Source organism: Alexandromys fortis, unplaced genomic scaffold (genome assembly GCF_014885135.2).
Source record: "Alexandromys fortis isolate MF-2015 unplaced genomic scaffold, M_Fortis_MF-2015_v1.1 scaffold_37, whole genome shotgun sequence".
Lineage (NCBI taxonomy): Eukaryota > Metazoa > Chordata > Mammalia > Rodentia > Cricetidae > Alexandromys > Alexandromys fortis.
Window position 1 is genome coordinate 303,932 of NW_026067914.1, and position 23,421 is coordinate 327,352.

Sequence of the window (23,421 nt, forward strand, 5' to 3'; positions counted from 1 at the left end):
TTATTTTCATTGCTAGTATTATTTCCCAGGTGAAACCTTAACAGTATTATTATCTATCTCAAAACTCTGTAAGAGCCAAGGGGACTCACAACTGAATTATGTTTACATCTGTTTCATCTTCTGTAAATTGTGGGCTTCTTGAAGTCAGGAATATGAGTTATAATTTCCTCTTTGAAATCAAAAAAGTATTTAAAAAATACTGAAAGTCTATTTGGTGCCATTGTTTACAAATGCGTGTGCTTATTTTTCTCACTGGCACCATCTAGAGTCACCTGGCTTGCTCCAGCATGCTGAAATCCAGTCTCAAAGTCAGTTTGTGATATCAAGGAGGTCAAGGTGACACAGTATTGTTGATGTACTTGGCCATAGGCCATGACATTAGACACATTACGGGACTCTTCTTGCCTTGGATGACCGTCAAGAAAGCAGCATTTGAAATGTCTGTGGCTTCCTCGCTCACTTCAGCAAAAAAACCAAAGATTTAAATTACTCTTTCTTTGACAATGATTAAAGGGACACCCTTTAATGTTTATCAGCTTCAACTGTGACTCCAATACTTCTTTGAAACATATCCAGTATGTCTTGGCAACATCTAACAGCCATGTGGGGCTTCAACTGTAGTGGGGTAGAGTTTGTTTAAAAACTAAAATCCCCCCACTGTGCAATTATTTCCTGTTGAACAATAAGAGCAGCAGAGTCTTCCAAACAAGCATTGGGACATTCTGCATGTGCTTATAAGGAATGCTCAGAAATACAAAGAGAACATGACTTAGTGAATCCTGCTTCCTTCAGAACACAAATCATTCTAGGTAAGTTTTTTTCTCTTAAATGATAAAGATGCAACATGTTTTACAGAAGCTCTCTCTAGAGTGGGGAGTTAAAGATATAAATTATGAACTTTGCCTATAAGTTGTATTAATAGATTATACTTATTATATATTTCTGTATATATGAGGTGTCACAGCTAATACGTAGGAGGGGGCAAATCTGAGTTCAGCCCTCTTCAGTGTAACAAAGCTGGTGTCCTTTTCTCTACATTATGACACCTCTAATAAATGTATTTGACTTTATATATTTCTGTATATATTATATTTATTATACCTAAATAGTACATATGCAGTCTATAAATATCAAACACGTGTAACTAATGTTCCATCCTGCGGTTAACACTTTTGTTTTGACTGACCTGCTTACAACTTTGACAATGATTTTCATCTGATGGATTTGGCACACACTCTTCCTTCCTTTCCATACACAGCCAATTCTTCAAGGCCTGGCAAGTCTTGTTTTCAACCATGAAGCCCTGTAGACTGTGTGTAATTTGACTGAAGCTGACTACCTTAAGTCTACTTTCAAGAGAAGCAAATATAAACAGGGTGCTCAGGTACAGTGGGATTTGCCAAATGACTTCTCTCTTGTTTACAAAGGAAGTGCTCAGTAGATATGTGTTGATTTTTAAATGCATATAATAGAGCTCCTCCTTGCTCATGCACTGAACATTGCAGAAGTTGGTAACTGGATGAACTGTGTTCATTGCTACTGCCATGCAGAATGGTCATCTCCACAGTTCATATACAGAGCTGACACTCTAATTTTCAGTATAATTACCTAATCTACAAACTTATGATAATTCCTGAAGACTTACTTGTATTCTTTACGGCCCTAAATTCAAGATTTAAAAAATAGGAACAGCTGAAGAGATGCCTATGCACCAAACTTGGTGACTTAATGATTCCAAGCTTACTTTGAGTAAACTTGTTCAGAGAATCTTGATGCTTTGTCTTCATTATGAAAGCTAGACATTAAAGCGGCAGTCCCTTCTCATTTCCAGCTGCTCTTTGTGGCCTAGCGAGACAGAGCTTCTCTGCACAGCAAGGATTTGGTTACTTCTCCCTGAGGCTTCTGTGAAACCCAAGGGAATGCCGAGCTGCTGACTGACGGATCTACAACGATGGACAGCATACTTTATAATGGGCATTTCTTACATCTATCAGATCTTTATGGACACTTCTCAGCAGCAGTATCCACGTACAGCCATTGGATAGAGCAACCTGGTAAAGCCTTGTAGCAATGACACAACTTTGACTATTTTTAATGATGGATTAAGAAATTCTCCACGAGGATAAATAACTTGCACTGAGGAGGAGATATAGAGCCTCATATTAAGTATGAGTGAGAAAAAAACCACACACACTATTACAAAATTTTAAACAGTACAAGGAAGACACTGTTCAATGTTTGGTTCCTATGAAGTTTTCCACAGGGAAATTACATTCAATTTAAAAAATCCTCTTAGACCCAGTGTATTTCTTGTTATGTATTTGCCCAAACAAGTAAAGCCCTGCTTAAAGATTGAAGAGTCAACATTCACTTACCATACAGACCTATCATCTTCAATCTAGCTCCAGGGAATATGCCTTTTTTTTCAGGTGATTTCTTCATAATAACTAACTCAGTAGTGACACATATTGCACTGAGCAAACAATAAAGAATGAATCATAAAACTATGCTTCTTTTAATTCTCCATCTAGATTTTTAGCCTGCCTTATATTAAGAGAGGGAAATTGAAAATCAAATAATTTCATCTTGATTTGGTAAATAAAGGAACACATGGTCCATGAATGTCATCTGAGATCATGATCCATGTTGTATCATGTGCTAAGTTTGTAAGTGGCAGATAAACACACCCACCAGTGTGGATGAGCATGCTTAAACATGCTTGCCTATATCCTCTTAAGCAATCAATATACCCTACCCACATGCTATTTTAAAGAAATTTTCTAGAATACTTGAAAATTTTAATTTGCTTAGTTTAACAAGAAAAGAAAGAGAATAATGCTTCTTTGCTAAATTATTTCCCATATAGAAGAACTGGTAAATATATTTTCTTACTGTTCTTTCTCCAAGCCAGCAAGAAGCCAACACAAATTATTAGAAAGAAAGTTAAGCAGCTAGTTTGGGAACTGGCTGTTAAAATCACCACTTGGTATAAGGGGCTCCATTCTTGCATTCACTGCAGCACAACGGTCAAGACAGGAAACAGCACAGGCTTAAGACTGAAGATCTAAAGGACATCCATGTAAGTAAAATAGCTCAGATATAGAAAGAAGAACAAACATGATTGCATTGATATGTAATTTTAAAAAGAAACGGCCAAATGCATAGGAGGGACTGTCATTAAAGTCCCTCCTATGTACAAAGTAGCAAATATGCAGTATTAACATAGCTAGTATCTTACTGGCCCCAAGATGACTGTAGCCAAAGACAGATTATTATCTTCAGGATGTTTGCTGAAGTAGACCATGGCTTCTTTTGTCACAGAGAGAGAAAATAAGTAATGCACACACACACACACACACACACACACACACACACACACACACACGTGCACGCGCACACACACACATACACACACGCACATACACACACGCACATACACACACACCTTTTAACATTTTATACCATAAATATACACAATGAAATTCATTTAAAATAAGCCACTATTTTCTTTTTGGCTATCACTCCATGAAGTGGAAGGCTGCTCCAATGTTTAAGCTGTTGAGTGGGTGCTGGAAATTTTCTAGGCTGGAAAACAGTTCGAGCTCCCTCCTCTGAGTCTGGGATGCTTTTCTCAACCTTTTGAAAGACTCTTAGGTGGTACTTTTCACTTCATTGGCTTTAAAGTCCCTCAAGCCTTGCCCCGCAGACTGAAAGTCACCTCAGTGAAGAAAGGAGAGATTAAACCACCACGACTTTGGCACGGCTGAGGAGCCGAGCTGTCATGCTTTGGCTCAGACCCAGGGTCTAAAAGCAGCCATGGGAAAGCTGCTGAAGTGGAGCTCGCCATTCTCCCCACGTCTGCCTTGCATAATGTTGACATTATAACACCAGAGAGACCCAAAAATATTTCAAACAATTATGACTTCTTTGCTATAAATATTTTGGAATCGCCTTAAGAAATAAAATAACACATTCCATCCGTTCCCCCCTTGTAGGCTCCTCTTGACATCGTCAGCAGCTCACTACTGTGCGTTTATTTTTGGTCACAAGGTCAGCAGGACACATTAAGGCGTTAAGTCGCCTGTTAAACTGTGTTTTCCAACACGAGCTGGGTGTTGAGTAAGGGAGTCAGCTACTTTTAAAGCGACAACCGAGCCCAGTGCCACCCCAAGGCAAAAAAACACATTGTTCCTGCCCTCAGGTGAAACCCAGGCAAAGGAAACTACCAAGTGTTCAAGACAGTTTTTGAAAAAAGTTCCCCATGTCTTAGTGAGGACACTTTGTACCCCAGGCAGACACCCCACAGCCACTTTCATTGTTTGTTGCTTCTGCTATGACATGTGAGTCTGAAAATATTGAGTCAGCCTGGAGGATTTAAAAGGGAAGGGAAAGTATTCAGACAGTCAGGGCAGCTCATGACTCCTGGGTATCTGTCACTTAACTCAGGTGTCTTCTCCCCTGTAACGTAGCCAAACGGAAACCACGCAGAGAACAAGAGAACAAACTTGTTGGAAATCTGTAATTGCCCTTTTCAGAGAAAATGATTAGGAGGACTGCCTTCCGCGCTCTGGAAAAGACTACATGATGCTTAGTCACAGGTGAACCGAGCGATTAGTAGGTTAAAATGATTCGGTGAGATTTTAATATCTCCCCCTGAGACCTGCTTGTCTTCATCATAAATGGCCCCAGCACACTATGCAATATTGATTTCCAATGTGAAAACACCAGATGCCCAAACCGACTACCACAGCCCTCCTGAACCATCCTCAGAGCAGCCCTGCTGGTTTATGGTTTTAAAGCTAAGACAGGTTCCCTGCTAGTTGCTCTGAAAACTGAGACAATCTCCTTCATTCCCTAACACCACAGGTGAGAAAAGGAAAGGAGGACTTACCCCAACTTCCAGAAAACGTGTTGCTGGAGACCGCCAGTGCCAAGGTTAAGAGCACCCGCCAAAGATCCATACCTGTGAGACCTGCAGATCAGAAGGAGCACAGAGTCAAGCAGAGCGGCGAGTGACTGTGGTCGTAATACAACATTCAAAACCCGGTGAAGCCCGGAGTGAGCTGATGAGACATGTGTGGAAGGAATCTTAGCAAGTCTTGCATTGCCTCAGACTTCGGTATTGTCACACTTTTCATGAGTATGCACAGCGGGTTGGAGTAAATACTACGTTCTGTGAGCGTTTGCCTCAGGAAATAGCATAGCAGTACAGATTTTCAGGTCCTGGCCTACAGCCCCAGGATCACCTCACAGCAAATGACCTCCACACACTGCTTCAATCACAGGGCACATTTTTTTAAAGGACCAAATGGCTTAATTGGTACTAAAACACTGTACTGATAAGCCTTCGCAGGGAGGCTTAACTGGAGGGAAGCTGAAAGGTGAGAAGAACTTTCCAGATATCAAGAGAGGCCCGGTAGGTTTTGATCTTGTGAAGACTGTCTGCTCTGAAACACCCAGGAATATGTCCACCAAGAGCAAGCAGTCTTGGTCTTTCTATTTATGAACCCATGTGTGCGTGCACCTTCAGTCTACTGAATGAGGGAGGGATGAACGTGTTCTGTCGGCACACACCTTTTTTTCTGAAGAAAATACACTTCTCTGGAAAAGTAAACGATGGTGCTTATGTCCAGGATTCTCTAGGGAGAAGTCCGGACTGTTTGGAAAGGAACTCAGTAGCCTGCACTTTCTAGAATGGTCACTGAGTTGGACAGTTAATACCAACTACTTTAAAGCTCAGTCCCAGCATTTCATAAAACTGCCCTATTTACTGTAATTCTCCAAGGCCCACCTGGTCGCCACACCTCTCTGAACTGCATTTTTGCCATTGTGCAAACTTCACAATACTGAAATAGTTCTCTTTGCTCTCCCCAGTCATGCTGAAACGACGAGCAAGAATGTTTGCTTTCATGGGTCTGCTGGTGTGGTTCTGAGGGAACATCCATGGAATTCTGAAGGGTTATAAAATGTCAAATGTTTTACATTTTCCTTTGTAGGTAGAGGACAACCTTTCAATTCTGTGTTCTCAAAGCATTTTTACTTAAGAAAACACATCTTTATGCAAACTGAGGATTTTTTTGGGTCTGAATATATTTGCACACCTTCTTACATGCGGGTGACCCTCCCCTGCCAAACACTGCCCTTTGGGATCTCTGGTAGCATTAAATGTGATGGTTAATGGGGAGATTTTGAGCAAGTGGGATGTTACTATGACCCCCACACTCTTATTCTTAAGTGGAAGACTATGGGATGTTGGTTTTGTATTATGTACGGTGCAAGCATGAATCACTAGCACTCTGTCCTCACATCTAAGGATGTAGGCTGTGTAATGTTAGTTTGGAGCCTCTAGCAGAAATCCATTAAATGGCTAGACAAAGCAAGTAATAGACTGAAAGTACTATCATGTGGAATTTTCCTTTAATATATATACATTATTATATATATTTATATATATATATTATTATATATATATAATTATATATTAGGAATATATAATATATATATATATAAGGAAAATTCTAGTGCTGTCTCTCTATAGCACTAGAAACCCTAAGACATTGAGAAAGCAGACTCTAAATTTTAATAGTGGTAATTTAACTAACCATCTCAGAACATACGGTCAGGGCAGAAGCTCCGGCCATCTGCCATCCTGATAGTGAATTCTCAACTCCCAGGTTGTTTAGTTTTCTTTCCAAGAATATGGAAATGTTTGCACTTCTTAGAAGACACCATCCCTGCCTTAGAAGTCAGGTCTTCTGTAATTGTGTCAAAGAGACCAGGCAGGTGCCAGAAACAAGTGGGGTTTAGGTCAGAAAACTAGTACACAAACCTCCAGTCCTCAGACGTTTGTGCATTCTTCATTCTGAGATACCAGAGACTGATCCCCAGAAGCACTGCACACATTAGGTAGGTTCCACCACAGAATCACATTCTGCCTTCGTCCCCAGTCTTTCCAAAGCTGCTTCTTGCACATAAACCCTACTTCCCTCAAACAAGGAGCTGGAGTTACTACAACGCTCTTATAAAGCAAGCATGGCTCCACACGACACATTTTTATGTCACAAAACAAAACAAGCAAACCAGAATCCCCCAAACAAAATTAGCCAGGGGTCTATTTCCACATATCTATCACAGAAACAGGCATATTTAAAGTTGCAATTCTCCCCAGTGGGAAATCAGAACAGCTCATTGTCACCTGGAGCACACTGAGAAGGACTAGATTTGTAACACTCTAAGCATAGGAACCAGGAGGTCAAAGGAACATTCTATAGGAGCTAACAGCTTTTTCAGCCTCTAGTCTCCACTCTCCTTTCATGGATGTTTTGGCAGATAAAGTCTAGGGAACTTGCCATTGACTTTGAGAACTTGTCCCTGGCGGCTTTGCAGAACTCCAAGTGGCACCTCCTTGGTGACAAGTCTCTTCTATACTAAGCTCTCGCTGAGATCAAATGTCTTGTCTGACGTCTACATGTGTCTCCGTGAAGTTGGGAGAGGGCAGAGTTCCGTCACCACACAGAGTTTGGAATTAATTTAATTTATACTGTGCCAGATGCCAGAAAGAGAGATTCCCCTTCCTTAAGCTTTCTTTGCCCAAATGTCCAAACTTATAATGATTCATTAACCTCGAGATAGAAGAGTTCATCCAAAGTGCCCTTTTAAGAGGCATATTTTAAGGCAGGCATTTTTCCCCCAGAGGAATATATCAAATTTAATTTTTAGACGTGCAGTATTTTCCTAGGGAAAAAATCGTTATTTAAATTTCTTGTGATATTAATTCATTCTTTGGCTACAGACTCCTGGCAAAGAAAGAGGGAGAAAGTGGTTTTTTTTTTCTTACATAATGGAACTCACACCATTTCCATTCTCAATGCCTGAGGCATTTTGCCTGCTTTCCTCTGAGGAGAACCAGTTTAAAACTAGAATAATCCAGCTGGTGTATTCTACAGACTGCCCAAGAAAGAATGCAACCAAGTTATACAATCAGGCTTATGATATACTGATCTTCATTCTGTGGCCATGACATAGTAAACAGACAGAAGAGATAGAAGTTAGATATGACATTTCTCCTCAACGTATCATAACCAACTCCTAGCAAAGAAGGTAATAGGCTACATTATTTTAAATTAAAATGAGCAAGTATTTCTGGAATGATTAGAGGTTGCTGGTATTGTAGAAAGCATGATAGAAATTGATGCAACAGTTAACCAGACCATGGTTGCTAACTATAAGAACTGGGTCATCCTTGAAACCGAGAGAAGATGGTGCCTATCCAAGAAGGGAAAGTTAAAGTAGGAAAAAGAGATTAGCTCGAGTTGAGGGGCTTAAAGTTAGAACCAAATGACAGGCAAGGTTTTATGTGTAAAGAAAGTGAGACAGCTATGGCAAACTTGTACAGACCAAAGCTCACTGCCAATGATCTGGTGCAGGGGTGAATTCTGAGGCTGTTTAGTTAATATTCTGAGACTAGTGCATAGAGATTGTTACCCAGACTTAAAGGCAAGATTGGGTTAGCAAGGTAGGACGGTACTGCCTCAGAAGTTTTAATTATGTAAATCAGCTTTTGGTGTATGTAACATGAGCAAACATGAAGTTTCCTTAAGATAAAGTTGCTTTTCATGCTGTCTTACTTTAGTTACACTGAGGTACACTGAAGAGCTCTGAATACAGGAAAGACATATCTACGGTACATGAAAGAGTGAACCCATGAATGAAAGGCAGTGCTACAGGCAGGAGTCAGGATGCTGGGGTCTGAGTTGCTTAGGGGAAGAGAAGGTCACAGGATTGTTTGGGCTTCTTGGTGATTGACACAGTCACAGACTCCCAGAAAGGTGGGAGTTGTCTAGTGTGAAGTTCAAGGTACAAGAACAACAACCAGAGGGAAGGAAACTAGCAACGTACGTGAGCATTGTACAGAGATGAGCGCTGGGTGATTCCACACTTAGGCTAGAATATTTTGTAAAAAATACCTATTGTTGTCAAAAATGGCAGTAAAATGTGTATTAACGGCATGGGAGGCAATCTGTAGTCACAGCTTGCTTATGATTAAGCGCACACAAAGTGAACCATCGCCCTTTAACCACCTTTAACTTTCGCCAAGTATCTTGAAGGAATGGCAATGACCTCCTTAAAGTGTGATGGCAGCAGATTAATATATGGGAACAGTTGAGGAAGAACTGGAGCTGGAGTTCTGCCAAGCACGTCAGAAGAAACACCATGATGACAGCAAGCTTAATCAGAAATAGTGACGTTCCTTCAGATTTTCATTTTGCTAATTTTACTTTTTTGATATTGACAAAGGGTTGAATTTAAATGTCAAGTTGGAATAGAATTGTTTATGTTGCACAGCAAAAACCTCAGGTAGATAAACTAAGAAATATGTGCTTCCCCGTGTCGGTGTGTATTACTAATGAATTGTTGCAAAACTGAATTATCTCAAGGCAGAAAAATGCAAAGGCTTGTCCAAAATGATAGTCAAATCACCTCTTCTAATTAGCACCAAGCATTTATTTGAATAGTTTGCATTCAGAGTTCATGTTAGAACTATTTTAATGGTGGGGATAATTTGAAAACTGGTCAGCATCAAATGTTTTAAGTCAATTTATTTCCCTCACACTAGTGAGCGAGGGAAAAGTTTAGAATTTTATTTTCAATTAGAAAAATGTGTGTGTGTGTGTGTGTGTGTGTGTGTGTGCACAAGTCACAGCACGTGTCTATAGGTCAGAGAACAATTGTGTGGTATCAGTTCTCGTTTTACTTAGGTGTATTCTAGGGAACCTAATACAGGTCGTTAATCTGGCATGAGAGTACTATATCCACCGAGCCATCTTCCAGCCCCTGGTATTTTTAAAGAAAAAAAAAAACAACAAAAGTTGTGTGTTGTTCAACATTGGGCACATGTTCTGAGAAAAATGTGGTTGGGTGCCTTAACTGAGGAGTTTTCTTAGAATAATCTAGATGGCATATATCCCACTGCATAGCAATGGTACATGATGAACACACACACACACACACACACACACACACACACAAAACACACACACACATATATGGAATAGCCTAGGTCATGATGAACAAGATTAAAATAAGTGAAAGACACAATAATGTGATCAAAATGAAGAAAAAAATGGTTCTTTTAATTTTTGCAAATAGGTATGTATCCTAAACAATGGGAAAAATATAGTGATAAAGAAATACATGAACTTGTATTATAATTAGTTGTCATAATAACTATCAAAGATTATGTACTGAAGTTAGCTTTATGTGACTGCCTTTGCAGCAGGTTTATCTAACACTAACCTCTAACCCTGACCCTAACCTTAACCCCTAGCCCTAACCATCACCCAAACATAAGCTATGTAGCTCACTATGTTATGAAGTCAATTGGTGTAAATGGTATGAGAACACTCTTAGGTATGGATCCTGATGTGGTCTGAAACACAGTTATACAGAACAAAGCAGTAATTTTGTTAAGATTGCTCTTTCCTCTGGAATCCAGTGGGATTCCAGGATAGGAACATTAGTTACATATATTGTACGTCATAACTAAAAAAGGTTCTGGGATAGTGGTCTATATAAAGTAGAGCACATTTCTACCTAACAAATAAGCTTATGTTGTTTATGTGCAGGCTGATCGGCTTAAGTTACCACCAGTCATAAGTGACTACTGAACATTTGAAATATGGCTAATGTGACTGAAGAATAAAATAATTTTATACACCATTTTATCATGAGTGATTGCTTTAATTAAGAACTTAAGTGTATTTGGAAAAGGTTAGAAGGTGAATATACTTTTCCAGCTGCACATTTTATAATATAAATTATATAAAGTATTTTTGATAAAAATTTTAGCAGCTAAGTTGAAATGTGTTGTGAAGAATAAACTACAGAGATTTTGAGAAACTGGTACAAAAATGGATACAGGTTATCTTAATGTTTATACTGACTGAATATTAAACTTATAATTTAGATCATGGAGTTAGTTAAAATATGTTACTATAATGAACATTCATTTCTTGTTTCCAAATGTGGTTAGCTGAAAATTTAAAACACGTGGTGTGCAATAGGTTTCTATTTGGCAACACTGGTTAATACATTTTTTGGTTTATATATTTATATTTACATTAAAACAGCTCATTTTTGCTTACATTGCACTAACATCACATATTTTGTAACAAATTAATAAGCAATTTAACAACTTTTTAGGAGCATAAGAATGAGTAGCATATTTTCAGAGGTTCTCCTAAGTGCAGGACAATGGGGACCCTAAGTTCACCTTTGGAGACTTTGCGTGACAGCATTTGTCCAAGGTTTTGCAGGAGGCTCTTAGGGGGAGTGTTACTTTTTCTTCCATTAGTGTGACCATCTACAGTGTGTCCACCTTTGAGTCAGAGGCCTTTGCTGCGCAGTGGCAAGTGCCTCTTACTGTCTGTTTGGAATTAAAAAGGACCATGATCTCCTTTTGCCAACTTCTGCCAAAGCTGACTCTAGGGTACCAGTATGAAGCCAGTAGAAGCTGGATCCAGCCCATCACTGGCAGGAAGAGTGACTGTCGCTGGCTAGCTCTCTGTGAAGAATCAGGTACAAAGATTAAGGAATCTGCTGACATGAACATAAAATTTAAGGGAGCTTCGGAGTGAACCCTGGACATCTGATTTCATCTAACGACATTGTCAGCAGATCCTGCTTAGTTAATAATCACTCCGAGATACATACCCAGGTCTGTAGCCATTATCATAGCCATTTAACCTTGAGCCTCCTCTACAGAGAGGCTGAGCTAAGTAGCTATGTGAATATGTTGTTCTTGAACCAGAGAAAGATGGGTTCAAATCCAGGCTTTACTCAACTTTACTTAGTATGAAGACTGTTTCATTAAAAATCCCTCAAAATTAGATGAAATAGCCTATTCAAATCAGTTTTTCATTCTTCAATAAATTTATAATTACTCAAGTTCTGAGAATAGTATCACATTGTTCCCACAGATTAGACCAAGAGCGAGGCCTTAATTTATGTTCTATATGAAACTGAAGGCTGTGCGGGTGGTAAAGCAATAGATATACATCACATGAGGGTGCAGAGAAGGAGCAAACCCACACTTAAGTAACTTGTGTTTTCTGGGACTATGCAGGAATATTCTGTTAGTGTTTAGTTATGTAGGGAATTTAAAGCTCTCACATAGAGTTCCATGTGTGTGGGGACTATCCCAGGTGTTTGATATATCATTCCAATAAATTTGTCTGATGTTCTTAGAGGGCTCTGATCATTCATTTTGTTAAGTATAGAGTTGTAGAGCTGATTGAGTAGATAAAGTCTAACAATATGAGTCTTGGCTTGTACTGGAGACCCTTCCTAGGAGAACACGGAGAAGGTGGGGCCTCCCCTTCCTTTCTGGACTTAAAGCAGAAGGAACGTTTTCGCAGCCAGATGTTTGGAGCTCTTTCTACGGAGGTGTACATGGTGATCCTCTTTAGACAGGAATTTCCATACTGTCAGGGACATTCTACTTAAAGTCAGCTGGGTACACTTAATACTTAGCAGCAACTTCTCAGAAGGGTTTCTCCTCTAGATTCTAGAGTCTAGAGCAATGCTTCTCAACCTGTGGGTCACACAACCCCTCTGGGGGGCAGGTCAAATGACCTTCACAGGACTCTAATGTCAGGTATTCTGCATATCCGATATTTACATTACGATTCATAACAGCAGAAAAATGACAGCTATGAAGTAGCAATGAAATAATTTTATGGTTGGGGTCACTACAACATGAGGAACTGCATTAAAGGGTCACAGCGTTAGGAAGGTGGAGAACCACTGGTCTAGAGGGTCCTCAGCTCACCCAGACTTATTTACTTGGCGCATTCATGGATTCACGATATAGACATGACACCATAAAGAGAAAAATCAATTCTCTGGTGCTGACTTGAATAGAGCGCCCCTACTTTATACCATTTCCTCGATCAAGCCATCTTTCACCCAGATCAGAACTTGAAAAAGAAAACCCCTTACTAGTGTCCTGGTCTTTCTTTTTTTTCACAAGTAACTCTTTAAAATTCTGAGTTAGAAACTGTTTTTCTTTTATTTTTGAGACTATAATATATAACTTTCTCTCTTTCAAACATACATCCCTCCTTGCTCTCTTTCAAATTCATGACTGCTTTCTATATTAATTGTTATTATATGTATCCAAGTATATGTATATATATATATATCTCACCTGCTCAATCTGGAAAATGTTACTTGTGTGTGTATTCTGGGAGCTGACCATTGGTTTGGGATAACCAGTTTGTGTGCTCTTCCCTGGAGAAAACTGTTTCTCCAGCTCTCCCCAGTCCTTAGCTGTTTGTAGTTCTCTGTGTAGGGTTGATGATTACTAATGACTGTGTTAGAACATAGAGAGCAAGAAGAATGCTATTTAAACAACCTTAAAGATATTGGAATTTCTTTTATGCTCTAAGACAGAAATGGTCTTCATTTCCGCTCACATAAGCAGAGGTTAATAAACTATGAGAGGCAGCGTCTCACTAAACAAAGTCTCCAAACCAAAGCATTCCTTGTCTTGATAAAACAGTTATCCAACAGTGAGCGATTTAGCAAGTCAGACTGTCCCAAGTGCTTTTAAATCTTTAAGGAATGCACATGTCTCCGCCTCTTTTGACAAATATCAGAAACGCAGGTTTCTCTGAAACAGAATTACTTTGGTAACATTTGAAATGAAATCTCTTGTTTTTCTCAACTTTACAGGGTAGAGCTGTTCTTTTCGGGTAAAGTACTTGGGAGTTAACAAATTAAGAGTGAGGCAACCAGCTCTTCTAGGAAAAGCATCACGAGAGGAGTCAGCGATTGCCATGCACACTACAGTGCCAGCACAGTATTGCTTAAAGTGGTGACCTGGTGGTCACTCAACAGAGAACCTTGACTGCCTTCTCCGAGTACCAGTCCATGATTCTGAGAGAAACCAAGTGCAATCACTGACATTTATCAAGCGCCACCCATGTTCTGACATTCCTGGGCTCTTTATCTCTGTTCTTCCACTCTTCATCAAAGGAGGGACAGCAACTGTGCATCACTCAGTCTTTTAACCAAAGAATTTGCATTAGAATTTTTTTTTTTATCAAAGAAATACATGGGGCATCTTATTATTTCCTTCAGCCTTCACACAGATACTGCAAATGCAAACCTCGTGTAGCAAGTGAGAAAACAGAGGTTTAGAAGAACATCAAAACCAAGTGAATCTCCTAGGCTCACAAAGATCTGTTTTGTTTGGGCAGGGTCTGCAAGTGCTTTCAATATCTCTAACACCTGCCTTTGTATTGTCTACTTCTCAGCACGCAAACTATATGGACTAAAAACATGGTCAGAGAATAAGGAAAAAACGGGAAGGAACAAAAAGAGCAGAAAAGAGTAAACTTGAGATTGGAATCACAGAGAGAGGCAGACATCCTACTATTTCCCGTGCACAGGGCTGTCAAGGACGCTGATAGCATGAATGCTGATACATTAATGTCGGCACTAACTCATAATGCCAGTAATAATTCATGAATGCACATGTTGCAATTTATTAAAGAGTTGTACTGATTGAGGAACATCATAGTCACCTCTTTGCCTTGGAGCCTCCAAGAACACCTGGTCTTTGTTTGAACACATTGCCTAAAGGCTGTACTGTGTGCTCACTAAATGACACGGGGTCAATCGCCTTGCCTCTTTTAAGCCTATATATAAAAATTGATAGAACCTACTTTGGCTAGGCTGACTGGATACCAGAGAGATAGAAAACACAGGCAGATCAATGTCATGTCTCATCACTAAGAAGATTGCTGTATACTAATGACTTCATGCTTTAAGATCACAGGTTTTTGAACTTAGACCATTCGTTGCTAATGGCTGCAAAAACAACTGTGTTTTGGAACAGTCTAATACAATGGTTCTTAATCTGTAGGTCCCAACCCTTTTGGGGGTTGTATGTCAGATATCCACATATCATGTATTTATATTACTATTCATAACAGTAGCAAAATTACAGTTATGAAGTAGCAACAAAATAATTTTATGGTCTTGAGTCACCACAACATGAGGAACTGTATTAAAGGGTCATAGCATTAAGAAGCATGAGAACCACTGATCTAAGAGAAATGCAAATCACATTTATCACTTTAGACTTTCTTATAGTCACATTAAAAAAAGAAAAAAATGGATAATATTCATATTAATAAGATAAATTTCAATAAAGTCAATGTATTCTAGTTAATTCACAAGCAAAACCATCACACAGTTAGATTAACACTTGCCCATCTTACACTTATGCATCTCATAAACTTCTTTACAGAACAATGACCACTTAGAACAAATGGAGCTTTGCTTATGATTTTACATTTTCATTATCAATTATGTTACTAATTGCTTATTACCTCAAAAAAAAAAGCCAAGAACTGATGGAGTTGAAACCAAAACAACCCAAAAGCACCACAAAAAAGTAGCTTTATGTCCTCTTTCATGACTTCTGTGTCCTGTTCTTTTGCCTGTGGTCTGTCTTTTCTTATCACCCCATCCTCATGAGCCTCTCTTGGTCTCTTTTCTATATTCTATACTATAATCACACAGCTGTTTACATGAATATACACATACATTGTAGGCTAGGGTCTGCATATGAGAAAAGAACGTATGGGTTCCTTTCTTTCTGAGTTCAGGTCCTCTCACTTAAAATTATACTGTCCAAGTTCATCCACTTTCTTACAGCTTTTCATGAGTTCACTTTTTTTTTCCCACCGGTGAGTGAATGAGATTCCACTTTGTAGGTGTGTCACGTTTTTACTAGCCACTCACCATTGCTAGACATCGAAGTTGGTTCCATTTCGTTGCTGTCATGGACAGAACAGCAATCCACTTGGATGTAGAAATAACTCTATGAAGTTTCTGAGTTTATACCCAAGAATTGAATGGCTGAATTGTATGGTAGTTCTCTCTCTCCCTTAACTTTTTCCTTCTTTGCTTCTTTCTGTTTTAGTTTTCAGAGATGAGGTTTCAGTGCAGCTCAGCTGTTCTAGATCTTGCCATATAGCCAGACAAAACTGCCCTAGAACTCAAGAGTCTCTTGCCTCTATGCCCAGCTCGTAAGTTGACTTTTCATTAATTTTCTGTGTCAAATGGTTGAAATAATAAATATAAAATTAGGAAACAAAATTATTATTCTATGAAATGGCAAGAGAAAAAAAAATAGCACAGGAAAAGGTGAAATCACTCAGACTATGTTTCAAAATGTCACTGACGAACTGGGCAGGCCAAGATAAAGAAATACACAGGTAGAGAAGCGATCATTCAGGCTGTGTTTCAAAATGTCACTGATGATGAAATCCCTCCAAGACCTCCTAACTATTCCGTCCAATGCTGACTGATTTGGTTACCGCTGCTGTCAAGGGACTTCGCAGGTCTAACAAGAATGACTAAGCAACTGTTGAAAATAAGAAGATAATCCTGTCACAGGAGCTTATCAGAGTGGAAGAGGAAGTCAGTCACTGCAGTGTGTGTGTGTGTGGCGGGAACCAGAGGAATTAGGAATTTGAGAGGGACTTTATCTGCCTTTGGTGGAGGAAGAGCTTGAGGTGGAGTACAAATACTGGCAGCACAAACTGGCTGCTGGCTGTCTACCAAAGAAACTGATGCACTCTGATAGGAGCGGGGACCCGATACCAGTCAACAAATCCAATGAGCTCCAAAGGGGATAACCCTGCTTTTAGGATATTTTCATTCACTCCCTGTGGGCTCCAAGCAGAGAGCCCAATTGGGCCACAGTGTGCCTTGCCATCAACATAATTGTGAAGCAATAAGTGGGTATTATAAGCCACTGCATTTATGGTAATCTGTTACAGAAGCAATTGGAAACTAAGACAGGCTCTAAAAGTCCAGAATTGAGTTCTAGGCTGACTTCCTTGGTCAGGAAGATAATATGCGATTCAATCTTACCTGTATACAGAAACTTAGATCCTATAGGGACTTTGCAATAATATATACTGATAATTGTTATGAGCTACAACAAACAAGTTAGACAGTTTTTATATAGTTTTGTCTTCTACAATTTCTTGGGATAAGAAGACTTAGACCTAAAAAGTAGAATGTCTCAACAGAGACAGCTGCAGTGTTCTCTCATATCTTAAGGCCATTAATTTTCCTATATTTCAACTCGAGGGTCACAAGGCCATCTTCTGATTCTTGTTTTCCGAGCTCACTTTTTAAAAACGAACCCAGTAGTCAGCTGAAATAGAATTTGTTCCTAGCACAGCAAGGAATGGAAAACAAAAAGATTTTTATTCAAGAGCATCGGTCTTTTATCTTGACTTTGGCTTGTGTAAATCAGGCCCAGGGGCCTGACTACCTATAGGCCACTCGGCAGAACTGATTTCTTGAACACATAAATCTGCATGAGACTGTGAAAGGGAAGTCAAGAAAAGCCTGGAAGACGGTGTCTTCACGAGTTTGTCGGCTTTGCCTTTTATTTTAATTCAAGGCCAAACTTGGGGATTAAAAACTGGAATACATCTGTAAAAAAGTATATCCAAACTGAGGCTGCAACCTATCACTGACTGGGGCACGGGAAAGATAAGCACATGGGGTCTGTGTGGTGACGGGCATAATCTTGGTGACACACTGTGCCAATCTTGGGGGGGGGGCATGTTTCTCATCCTCCTGAATTACACATTTAATTCCAAAGAGATTTATGTTGACTTTCTGAGGAGCCCATCACAGTGCTTCTCAGGAAATTATAATTAAAGGACCTCGCTGTATTTCTTTTAAATCAGATAGACGATGAAGAGAACTGGAATCAACAGGTTGACCCAAAGTGTGAATCAGCATTCTTCACACACCGTGCATCCACCAGGAAGCCCGAGGGGTAGATACCCCAAAGGTCACTGAGTGGATTTTGTAATTCTGCAGTTTGTCTAACAGAAACAAATCATTCCCTTTCCTTTCAAATTAAAGTGATCTGAATAGAATTTTCACATTTGAAGCTCTTCCGATGAAGTTACTTGTGAACAGCGGTATGTTTAAATGAAGAAGCGGATTGATCCAAATGCTCTGGATGGCAGAAGAAGTTCAAAACTAACAGTTACTTTGGTATGCCGGGACAATTTTTTTTTAATCAAGTCCTTCATCACAACCTTGGGCAAGGTCTGACAAATGTTGGAAATTAGAAGTTCTGTCTCCTTCAGAAGTTCTAAAGTAAATCAATGATTTGAACATTTATGACATAGCTAAATAATGTCTCGATAATAAATTTTCATTGAATTTCTAAAGGCTAAAAAAAAATATGCAGGAAGCTGTTCAAAGAACAGGATTCACGAATGCTGACGAACAAAAGGGAGGCATTTCAGACAGTGGCAAATAGTAAAACTGGATGATTGTTGGCATCTAAAACAACTCCTAGCTGAACTGGAGCTGTCTCTTCCTGGAATCAAAGTTCTCTGACCTGTAAACAAGAATGTCCCAATGCAGACACAGGTGCTGCTGTCTCCCGGGCTTTAGGTTCATTCAGTTCTCTTGGTTTCAGTTGGGTTCTAGAGTCAACCTGATTCTTATCTTATTTGCTGAGTTCACTTAGAAACAAAACAAATTAACACCTGGCCCAAATCCTTATCTAATGGTCAAGTAGGTTTATCTTTTCTCTTTAAAATTTCCTATCTACTTAGTAAGTAGGGTTCACCCAGTTACCCGAGCTGATTGCTAATTTCCTCATTTATTCTCACATTTAAGTTAGCACTATGAAAAATGGTTTGTTCTTTTCTTTTTATCCTGGCTTTTCTCTGGAACATAGCACTTTTTCTTGTCCCCACCCTAGACCACTACCTCATCTCTTCACTGGACTTTCAACAGTCACCCTCATGGACTATCTTCTTTTGCCTCCCAGGTTGCTATTAGACAAGGTAACCTTCAAAATCGCAATCAAATATCATTCTCCTCATTGGGTTGTCTATATTACCCCCATGAGTTAATCAATCACTCTTTTATGCCTATACCAAATTTTAACCTCTACTTCACGCCACAAATCCAAGCCCCAAGACAATGGACTACTGTGTAAAATTGATGAGGTCAGCTTTCCCATTGGGGCCTTTCCCTCAGTCTCCTCAGAATGCACATCCAACCTCTACTCTGCTTCTACAGGAGAGATAAGCAGAAAAACATCAAGAGGATAAAAAGTAAAAAAAGAACTGGTGAGGTTGTGTAAATATCTTCCTACTTATTTTTCATCAGAAGCATGAATCATGAATTTTTCCATTGAAAATCATTACCCATGCCACTATATTAAATTTTTTTTAAGGATGTAACTTGTTTGATGACAAAGAGCCTTGTAAATTTCTATTGATCATAGTGTATTAGAGGTCAAGGAAAGTCATGATGAGGCCCAAGAAAACTACTGAGGGAGCAGAATCAAAAACAGCCTGGAAGAGGGATGGAATCCTAAGAATCATTTTAGCAGTCTCAGTCTATAGATGTGGGAAGGGGAGCAGAGAGTGGCTGAATAGAAATGTAAGACCCTGCGGCTTGGTTAGGGGAGCACCCGGTCACCTATTCCCAGTCAGATGACCGGCTTCAGTGTTTATGTTCCCTCTAGCCTGCCACTTGGATTATTTTCAAGAAGCATTTCAGGGGACAACCAGACACACTCATTCTCAGGCTCATACATATCAACTCTCCTACTCTGATGTATGGTTAGGCATTGGGCATAAACAAACCGTAACAAGTATGGACACAAAGTGACTCCCATCCATCTTGCCTCAGCTGGCTCGCTACGTATACACCACTCCCGTGTGGATCGAGCTCTCCGTGCCATTTTCTTCAAAGTAAGGCCAAAATGTAGACAAAGCTAAGAGAAGCATTTACTTTCAATCAGTTCTTACATCTAGATGAAATAATCCTGTTAGAACCTTGAGGGTGGGGAAACGTCTATTTTCCATACAGAAAAAAAAAAACAGCTCTCTTCTCTCATAGCAGGTCTGTTGCCTGTTTCAAGCCCTCTAGCATAAATAATAAACTCTCGGAAATGTACATCCAGCTCTGGGTGATCTCATCTGGCCTCTCTCTATCACATCATTCCTTTACCATTTTTCCAAACTTTCTCTTTCTTCTGTCCACAAAGCCGTCTCTGAATCTCTGGGCCCCTTTTCTCTTTCCTATTTTAACTCCGTCACCTTGGCCACTTTTCCCCCTGAACCTTAGCTCAAGGTCTTTTCAATGAGAAGCCTCTTAGCAGCAACACCCACCTCTTACCATGTAAAGTTAGGTGATTTTCTTCTCTACTTCCATAGAAGCCTGGCTTCTATAAACCTCTCCTGTACAGTGAGTGATTTTCTCTTCTCTCTTTAGAGGATCCTCTTGGGGTCTCAACTCTATCACAGTACACAGCAACCTAGTTTTAAATGAACTATTGTCAGAGCAGACAAAGACCTCAGGAGAGTATTTTCAAAGGTATCTGGAGGTGGTGGGAACATGTTCTTCTGTAGAGAGTTTACCTGAAAGCCTCAGAGGGATATAAGAAAATGATGACAGCAGGCAAAGAAATGGGATTATTGTCAACCAGACAGGAAGAAACCTAAGACATCAGATTTAATAGGCAAAGACCTAGGACAAGATCTTGGTTTTCCTTTTTCTTCAAAATGACCATCTCTTAGACTTCAGAGAAAGAGAAAGATAAATTAAGTCTGCAAGATCGTTAGGGTGTTTTCATCAATGTAAATTCAATGCAGAAATGAAAAACACAGAGCAGAATTAAGACCTTGAAGCATTTCCAGATGCAAAGTTTAATCTTTCAGATTGTACCAGCTCCACAAATGGATTAATGCTCAAGAAACTAGCCCTGCCTTTGATGAATAGACTTTAGAAGCCCAAATCACATTTCAGTGATGAAAGGAACAAGCAGTCAAAGGCTTTGCCAGTGTTCCCTAGCACTTCGAAATGAATTATTTGGAGAATTAGATCGAAGAAGGATACAGGGAAATCTAGGTAAAAAAGGAATTAATAAAGTAGAAGAACAACAATGAAAAATACTTCCAAGCTTAGCTAGGTCAGAAATTCATTTTTAAAAATGTAAAAGCACACAGTGGGAGCAAAGGAGACCTGACCTGACTCTAGGAGCTTTTAATCAAAGCTAACCGTACAGGAATACAAACCACATACTTCTGGAGTCAAGGCTAGGTATTATTATAATTTCTGTCAGAATTTATATCAAGAATCCTTTCAATTTTCTTTTCCATTCATTTACCTTTGAAAGAAGATCTGAAAGATTTATATTGAAGGTAGAATTTCACAGAAGTTTCTTGGTCATTGCCTGGCTGTCATGGTCCGCGTCTTCTAGGAGTTGTTGGTTGGGTATATAAATCCCCGAAAAATCTCCATAAATTTATAACCCTCTATCTTGTGGTCTCTCCTACTCTCTCCCACACACCTGGTGCTAGAAGAGTCTATCAATTGTGCCAGATGATTGCTCCATCTAATGCAGCTGTTGACCTATGCCCAGAACATTTTTGGATGCTTCCAGCTGCAGTGAAGGTCAAGCTGAGCTGGCGTCTACCTGAGGCCACACTATGTTTAAGAAGAGAGCTGAATGGTAGAACTCAAGGCAGACCATGCTTCTCATCTAGATAGATGGAATACAACAACTGAGTATGTTTTACTATGGTCCTTAGTCACCTCTAAGAAGGGCAAGAGCAAAGAAGCAAAAATGCACTGGTACTGGACTTGAGTTTGCCAAGGACTCAGAGTGCAGAACGTTGAGTGGTTTTTAATTGAAGAAATAAGTGCAAGAACAAATTCTAAAATACCACTATGGATTATAAATCTTAGAATATTTCATTTTATTATAGACCTTCAACTAGTCATTGTTAACAGTGTCTTTAACTAGAACACCTTTAGCATGTCCTATGTATTGTTTTCTTCCTTCATCTCAACCCACCAAAGTTCCTGACTATCCAAGAACATTTAGTTGAAAAGGAGCATGCACTTAGATAGGCTTTTATTTATTTTATTTCTCTCTTTCTTTGAGGAATTTTCCTAGAAAGAGTTTGTTATGTAGTCCAGGATGACCTTGAACTCTTAATTGTCTTTAGTTGCTGGCTGTTGTGATTACAGATGTACACATCCCACCCATGCTTTGTTGGATAGTTTTTAATTACCATATAATTGAGCTTTCTCAGATGAAAAAGATCACGAATCAAGATAGGGTACAAATTACTAAATATTTAGTGAATTACATACGTGAGCGATACAAAATACAAAAGGATGACTTCCCAGGTGTGGAATCGTGCCATAGTTCTTGTAACTGTTCATGCAGTTGGAACAATCATGGTTCCCAATAAGTATGGACTAAATAACCCCACACACAAGACTGTGAAGGATATTCCATCGAGTGAGCAACAGTCCTGTCCACACTGTCACCACAAGAAGACTTCTGTGGTCCATGATTGTTGACAGATTTGGTGTGCTAGTTATTAGACCTCTTTGCATAGCTAGATTTTTGAGGTATGTATGAAATGAACCATTTTATGACATGTAATGAATGTATTCAAACTCCTTTAGGATAAGCCAGCCCAGAGAGAGCATTCCACTGAATAATTAACAATAACTAGCATTGAGAATTTCAGTGATTTTTCTGTTATTAATTTGTTTGAAATTATGTTTTGGACACACAGAAACTGATAGCATAGGAGATGCCTCTAAAATAAAACTTAGGTACGTGTAAATAACTGTCTGCCCAGTTTGTACTACCTGTCAGAAGTGGGTGGTCTTATTTAGAGGCTTTCTCTAGATTTCATTTTATTGCCGAATTCATCTCTGCAAGTTACCTTTTCAGTTAATTTTTGAGTCTATTACATTTTCATTACCTTTTCTGTGGGAAATGCCCATGTCCTAGCCATTATTCTTATTTTGACTTAACTGTTTTCCTAACTCTTTACAATTCATGTTTACACACACACACACACACACACACACACACACACATGAAACAACATAGTTATACCTTCTGACTAAACATACAAATGTCCTTTCTCATCAGATTAATGCAATACACTTTAAGTACATTACTAGTTGGCATTCTCAAGTACATTTTCTACTTTGAATTAGCAATAGGATATAGTGAAAGACATTTCACAGACACCCTTGTAGCTAACTGTGGTCACACGACTATGTCCTGGCTATCAAGTCATGAGTAGAAGTGGCACGTGATTTGGGGGATTGAGCACCCCTTTCCATCTCCTATTAGATTGAGTGTTATTCGATCCTGGATGATGAGGATTACTATGTAGACCTAGATCTTCTGAATGTACCATTGAAAGGGAATCCTTTTCTACTTACTTTTCAGATTCCAGTGTACAACTAGGGAGAATGAGTGAAAAGACTTGTAGAACAACATAACTTAAAATGCTATCCAAACATTTATAGAAA

The 23,421-nt window shown here is 39.3% G+C and overlaps 1 protein-coding gene across 6 annotated transcripts in view; it reads right to left on the reverse strand.

Moving 5' to 3' along the window:
- Ghr (growth hormone receptor) overlaps nucleotides 1-23,421 on the reverse strand; it is a 231,504-nt gene that overhangs the window by 120,340 nt on the left and 87,743 nt on the right. For 4 of the 6 annotated variants that reach the window (XM_050139027.1, XM_050139023.1, XM_050139026.1 and 1 more), the window contains exon 2: nucleotides 4,892-4,972. In XM_050139027.1, coding sequence (XP_049994984.1) covers nucleotides 4,892-4,961 — 70 coding nt within the window. In that variant the 5' untranslated portion in view covers nucleotides 4,962-4,972. Of the gene's footprint in view, nucleotides 1-4,891; nucleotides 4,973-21,241; nucleotides 21,339-23,421 lie in introns of those variants that run through there. The other 2 variants (XM_050139025.1, XM_050139028.1) reach the window with 2 other exon arrangements.